The 7,003-nt window shown below is 58.3% G+C and overlaps 1 protein-coding gene across 1 annotated transcript; it reads right to left on the reverse strand.

Annotated features, from left to right (window-relative positions):
• Nucleotides 1-262: 262 nt before the first annotated feature.
• On the reverse strand, nt 263-6,892 carry LRFN1 (leucine rich repeat and fibronectin type III domain containing 1). The gene is made up of 3 exons (XM_068528389.1): nt 6,851-6,892; nt 4,995-6,437; nt 263-1,175 (listed from the first exon to the last, which is right to left on the reverse strand). The coding sequence occupies exons 2-3, from the start codon at nt 6,398-6,400 to the stop codon at nt 263-265; spliced, it is 2,319 nt and encodes a 772-aa protein (XP_068384490.1). The 5' UTR covers nt 6,401-6,437; nt 6,851-6,892.
• Between the last annotated feature and the right edge of the window lie 111 nt (nt 6,893-7,003).

The following is a 7,003-nucleotide window of genomic DNA, read 5'->3' on the forward strand; positions in this document are numbered from 1 at the left end:
GCGCGGGGGGAGGGGCAGGAGGGGGGCTTAAAGTCCGTGGGGGAGGGGAGCTCGGCGGCCCGCCCTCAAACCCCCCTGAGCGCGGGGGGCGTGACCTCGAGCCGCAGCCCAGGCCGCCCACCCCCTCCAGGGAGGAGAAGGGCACGCCTCCCGTGCAGTCCGACGTCGTAGCTCGGCGCTTTGTCCCCCGAGTCCTGCCCCGGCGTCCGGGCGGCTGGGCGATCGTCCGCGGCACCCAGGCGTCCCGGCGCCCGCCCGCCGCTCACACGGTACTCTCTAGCATCCACTCGGTGCTGGTAAAGGCCAGACGCGCCCTGGCGGAGCCCAGCCCCAGGTCTCCGTCGTCCCCGGCCGCGCCCCCTCCGGCCCCGTCCAGGTGCGGCGTGGACCGGTGGCGCTTTGTCCGCCGGGCGCGGCGCGGGTAACTGTGGCTCTGGAAGAGCGCCCCGTAGTCCCCGTCAAACGAATAGCGCTGCTGCGGCCTCTGCCGGGCCGGGGCTCCCCCAGGAACCAGAGCTAAGGTGGGGGGCGCCGAAGCCAGCGGTCCCAGGGCCCCAGAACGGCTCCTCCGAGGGCCCGCAGCGGCCCGGGACTCCTCCCCGGAGGTTTCCTCGGACGGCAGCAGGCACAGCGAGGTGGCTGAGCCACCCAGGGAGCGTCCAAGGACCGCCTCCGCTTCCGCGGAAGCCGTGTCCGCCGCCACGGCCTTTGCCTCGACAGCCACCGCCGCAGCAGCCGAAGCCGGCACCTCGCGCAGCGCCTCGTAGTGGTCTTGCGCCGGCGGGGGCGGGGCTTGCGTTGCGCCTGCGCCTGCGCCGTTGGTCTGAGAGCACACGTGGCTGACCCGCGGAGGCGACCTGGAGGTGCCCTTGACTCGGCGGCCATCCCCATCGCCGTAGACCTTGTAGCGGATCATGAGCAGAACTATGAAAACGAGGACGGAGGCGACAATAACACCCCCGATGGCGATGATCATGGTGCCGCCCAAGAAATGGGCCCTCAGTGGGCGGCAGGGCGCGGGATCCCCTGCCGTGGTAAACTGCACGCAGCCCACCACTCGGGTGGCGGGCAGCGCCGTGGCCCCATCGTCGTAGACGGCCAGCACGCACAGGTCGTAGGCGCGGCCCGCTGCCAGATCATTCACCAGGAAGGTCTGGCTGGTGGATGGGATCATCCTGCGGGAGGGGGCGGGATCAGCGCGGGGTTAGCTCCACTCTGAACCACGCTGCTTCAGTTGCATGTCCCACCCGGGGGGACCAAACGATACATCCCTACCAGTGTCTCACCCTCTACTGGGACAACAGCAGCCATTAAAGCAACAAATTCTCACCCTCTCAGGACTTTTGATACAGCCCACGCCCCTTACCTGCATGCCCCACCCTCAGACCCACCTCCTGTCCGTGTCTCATCACCTACTAGGATAATTTTAGCCATTCATCTACCCTCATCTACATATCCTGGCCCCTGCCAGGGAGGAATGCTACAGTTTTTATGCCCTGCCCTCAAGGGGCATGCACCCTAGCAGTGTCTCATTCCTACTAGGACAAATGCCATTCAAGCGTTCTTAACTACATATTCCCACCTTTAAGGGGATGGATGCTACAGGCCACGCCCCCTTACCTGCATGCCCCACCCTCACTCAAGTGGACAATGAGGTCACCTCACACCCCATCTTACTCCTACTGGGGCAATGGGTGCTCTTCTAGTTCCTCTCTTCTACACATTCCTGTCCTTTCAGGGAAACCATGATACAGACCACTCCCCCTCATCTGTACATCCTTGGGTATACACATCTCGTAGCTGCATCTATCTTCTGGGACAATTTCCAAGCCCCTCAACTATATATTTCCGCCTACTAAGGGGCCACGGCTAAAGGCCACTTCCTTTCTGACTGACAGGTGCCTTCCAAGCCACACCCCACAACGGTCCACTGGAGATGGTTCCCCTACTGTGCCTAGGACCATGTCCACTCTTTGCATGTCCTGCACCGTGTCCAGGTAACAAAGGCAACCACTCTGTGCACGCCCTGCCCCTATACTGCCTGAAGTCACTAAATTATGCCCCCCCGCCCCGGTAAGTCTCATCCATAATTGGGGCAAATGTAGCCAAGAAAGCATGCTCCTTTCTTGCTATGGGCCCCTGCCCTCAAATAAGCAGCAGTGTAGAGAAGTGGTTAAGCTGACAAAGTCTGAGAGCCAGGATGCCAGGGTTTGAGTTCTCTTCTGCTCCTTGCTAGCTCTGTGACCTCAGGCAAGTTTCTTAACCTCTCTGTGTCTCATTTCCCCCAAATGGGGGTATTAACAATTCCTACTCCATAGAGATGGCGTGAAGTATGATGAGTTAACATACCCAAAGCCTGGCATTTAATAATTTCATTAACAGCTTGTGTCCCACACGATGCTGGCCAGTAACGCTTGCTGTGGCTCAGTTGTGCTCCTCCGCATCTATAAGACCATTCCCACTAGGCCTTGCCCCTCTTCTGTTGGGCACATCCCTTCCATGTCCAGCCTCGGCTAACCTGGGACTGCCACATCCACATAGATTTGCATGCACTCAATCTCGCAAGCTCTCCTCTCCCACAAAGCTCTTAGTGGGTCACCAGAGACAAGAACCGCCTCTTCATCTGCGTGGGGACTATGCTGCAGGAGCGCCACCTCCGCTAAAGGCCATGCCCCCATCTCTACAGGCCACCTTCTGGTCCTGAAACCCACCTCAGTTCTAGCCAGGCCATCTTCTGGTCCTGAAACCCACCTCAGTTCCTCCACCTCCAGAAGGTTCCACCACCACCAAGAGCCATCCTCCCACCGAAAGACTTCAAGTAAGACCCTCACCACCTCATAAAGGCCCACCACCTCTCCGACTCTGCCCCTGCCTGCCATTTCACAGACCACTGCCCTCCCCCACCCCCATCCAACCTTGGGCCCCCTGGCTGTAAGTCTTCCTCTTCCTCTCATCATCCCTTCTCAAAGAGCCTTGGATTCCTTTTGCTCCTTCCCCCAAAATAACCAGTTGTTAGGGACTCCCCCCTTTTCAAGGACAGAGGCTGGCTCCTTAAGAAAGCTTGAGCCCATGTGTCTCTAATTGGCTGTAAGACCCAAGCAAGCAGCAGAGCAGGCTTCTGGTTGGTTGTCACCTCCGCCCATGGCGGCAGTGAGGAAGTTAACCCCTGCAGTGCCGTAGCACAGGCGCCTGCAATGGGGGACGGAGGATTGGAACGGTGGCCCTACAGGGAAGGCAAGAGTCCCAGGGCCTGTTGCCCAGCTGGAGACAGAGGGCCATCAACGTCGGCATACATGCAGGGTCTGTGGACCTGTAAACCTCCCTCCACTCCATCATGTAGTGACCATGAGTTAGAGAGAGAAGGAAAAGAGAAAGAGAGAGGTGGAGAATCACAGAAACCAAGAGCTGTTTACAGAAATGTATTATCCATCTCCCCTAATCCCTGCCTGGCAAACAGTAGGTGCTCGATAAACATGTGTTCAGTGTAAAAAGGGCAGAATTAGGAGTTAGAAGGGTAAGAACTAGAATCCTGGCTCTGCCTCTTTCTGTGTGACCTTGAGCAAGTGACTTCTGAGCCTCACTTTCCCTGTCTGTAAAATGGGAGGGGAGATCATAGCTGCCTCACAGCGGAGTTGGGAAGGTCGAATAGAGTAGCATCCTTGGTAGTACCTTATAAAAGTTTTTGTTTTGTTCATTTGTTTGTAAGACTGGGCCAGTGTTTGATCCATCTCGGTAGGCCCGGGCCCAGCATGGAAACTGGCATGCAGTAGGCATTTATTCAGTGTTTGGTGACCAGATTCAAAAAGAGAGGAGAATGAGGATGACAGAGACAAGAGAAAAGGGAGGCATCCACTCATTCAACCAACAATGGGAAAGTGCCTACTGTGTGCCAGGACCGTGGCCAAAAGAACACTGGGCAAGGTGAAGATGGACCCCAAGAGGCAGACTTCTCAGTGCAGGTCTGAGCACCCCCAAGACCTGGGGTTGCCCACAGGTGGGGAAATGGCTCCACCCCCTCTGGCGCCCCCAAGTGAAGTCAAACACAGGATTAAGCATTCAGCGGGCACTCTACAGTGTGCCCAAGGGAGGCAGAGCCAGGATGAAGGAGAGACGTCCACAGAGTCCACAACCACCTATCAAACGCCCACTGTGTGCCAGGTCTGTGGCTGTGAGCCACACTCACAAACTACCCAGCTGGAGAGGCAACGCAAGGCCAAGGCTGTTAATTCATCGTGTACTATCTGCCTCCTCCCTCTGGGCTGTGAGCTCCCTGAGGGCAGGGACTGCTCTCTTGGTCTCCCTGTGTCCCCTGCACCCAGCTCAGGTCCTAGCACAGAGCAGGGGCTTAGTGCCTCATGAGGGCAGGAGGGAGAGAAGGTACAGACAGACAGAGACACGGTGAGAACAAGAGAAAAACAGATGATGGAGGAAAGTAACTCTTTAACATCTGTCTACACCATACGTGTCTGTCCTCACCGGGGCAATGGCTTCTAACCCAATGGATGGTGGAAATAATTTGTATTTATATCTTTTTCTCATACTTTTCTGTTCCTATAATGTACCCAATGTGTTGATACAGTAGCACTGGTATATAATTTCCAAATATAAATGTAACTGTAAATATATATATGTGAGTATATTTCATGCTCTAGAATGTTTAACTGACAAGGTAGACAATCAGACACCTTTGGCGAGCAGTGATGTAGACCATGAGCCCCATGACAGCAGGGATCATGCTGGGCGCATTCACAGTTATAACTCCAGTGCCCAGCCCTGGTCTGGCTCATGTGGGTGCTAAACGAAGATATGCAAAATGCGTGAAACACAAAGACAGTGAGACAGAAAGAGAGAGAGAAGGAAATATGGCAAATGAGAGCCAGAGACCACTCTACATACCCATCTAGAACCCCAGCTGAGCAAGAAGGCCTAGTGAGCCGGCAGATGGGAGGGAGGGCCCCTGGGGTGGGAGGAGGTCCTGGGACTGCAGCACCCACCTGTAGACAAGGGAGTCATCTGCGGAGCTGTTGTACTGGACCTGGTACATGCGGATGCCAGGCACGGGCCTCTGGGCTGGCCAGCGGATGAGCACGGAGCTGGAGGTGAGCTCGGCAGCCACAAGCCGGCGCTCAGCCCCAGATTCATTGGCACCAGGTCGGCCAGGCGTGGCGATGTCCGAGGAGCCAGGCTCGGTGAGAGGTGGCGGGGCGGCCGGTGGGGGCGCCATCAGAGGCAGAGGCACCACGCACACCTCCACCGGTGCCGTGGCTTCCCCGGCGGCGTTGGAGGCGATGCAAGTGAACGTGCCACTGTCCCGCAAGGTGGTGATGGTTACATCCAGTGTCCCATCCCCCCGGACCCGGGTCCGGCTCGAGTTCCCCAGCAACCGCCCATCAGGTGCCACCCAATGCACCACCGGCTCAGGGTCACCCACAGCGCGGCACCGCAGGCTGACCGCCTGGCCCTCCACCACCAGGGCCCGGCCGCCTGCCTGCCGAGTGATCAATGGAGGTTCACACAGGAACTCCTCCTCGGGGATGGACCAGAAGTAGCGGTCGGTGAGGTGCTCAGGGGTGGCGCACGTCTCCAGGTCATCCTCCCTCGTCAGCCGCCGCAGCCAGAGCAGCTCGCAGTTGCAGTGCAGGGGGTTGCCGCCGAAGCTGACCGTGAGCGGCGTGGGTGGCTTTGGCCCGGGGCCTTGGGACCTCAGGAAGAGCCCATCAGGGGGCAGTTTATGCAGGCGGTTGGAGGTCATGTCCAGGCGAACCAGTTTGTGAAGCTGCACGAAGGTACCTTCGGCGATGTGGTCGATCAGGTTGTGGTCCAGCGTGAGGGTGTTTAGGTTCACCATCTGGCCTACGGCCTCCCACGGCAGGGCCTCCAAGTTGTTGTAGGACAGATCCAGGTCCTCCACGGTGGAGAGAAAGGCGTCGAAGGCGGCCGACTCCACCCGGCGGATCTGGTTGTTGCCGAGGATCAGGTGGCGGAGGTTGCCCAAGCCGCGGAGCTGGTCGCCCCGGACCTCCGCCAAGCGGTTGCTGTCGAGGTGCAGGGCGCGCAGGGCGCGGAGGTCTGCAAAGGCGCCGGCCGCCACCTGGCCGATGGTGTTCCGGGAGAGGGTGAGGTGCACCAGGCTGGTCATGTTGGCGAAGTCTCGGCGGCGGACGGCCGCGATGAAGTTGTCGGTGAGCCGCAGCTCCACCACGCGCCGGTCGATGGCCGGCGGCACAAAGAGCAAGCCGGTCTTGGCGCACAGCATGGTCAGCGTGGGCGCCACGTTCTGGCAGATGCAGCGGCCGGGGCAGGGCTGGCCTCGAGATGCCCCCGCCCAGAGGAGCAGCAGAAAGGGCAGGGCAGCAGGCGGCAGCGAGAGGAGCGCCGAGGAGAATGGGCCCGGAGCCATGGTGCAGGGGGAAGATGGGAGGAGTGGGAGGTGAGATCTGCAAGGAAGGAGAAGGGTCACCCAGGCGTAGGGCTTGACCACCAGCCTGGCCACCCTGGGATTTCCTGCTAGTAGTCCGACCCAGATCCCTCCCTTCCTGACAAGCGGGTCCTATAGGACAGTGACAAGACTGATCATCAGCTGGCATGCACTTGTTAACAGGTAACAGTATTTCCATGCTGCTTGGTAAATTACCACTGCCCCACCTCTGAGTGTCCTACCCCCACCTCTGCCCCTCTTCTCGGAGCTCCCAGACCTCTTATAATCTCCCAACCAGAGGGATGTCATCTGGCCCAGCCTGGGTCTTCCACTACCCACGATATATTTTGAAAAACCACTGCTGACTAGGGCTTAAAGTCATGGATTTCAAAGCCATACTCCCTGGGTTCAAATTCCAGCTCTGACACTTACTAGCTGTGTGACCTCGGGCAAGTGTCTGAACCTCTCTGAATCTCGGTTTCTTCATCTGTAAAATGGAGATAAAAACAGGCCTTACCTCTGTGAGGATTAAATGGATTAATGAGCATGGTATACTCAGAACAGTGCCCAGCACATAAAATGTGT

Source organism: Eschrichtius robustus, chromosome 19 (genome assembly GCF_028021215.1).
Source record: "Eschrichtius robustus isolate mEscRob2 chromosome 19, mEscRob2.pri, whole genome shotgun sequence".
In the NCBI taxonomy this organism is placed as follows: domain Eukaryota; kingdom Metazoa; phylum Chordata; class Mammalia; order Artiodactyla; family Eschrichtiidae; genus Eschrichtius; species Eschrichtius robustus.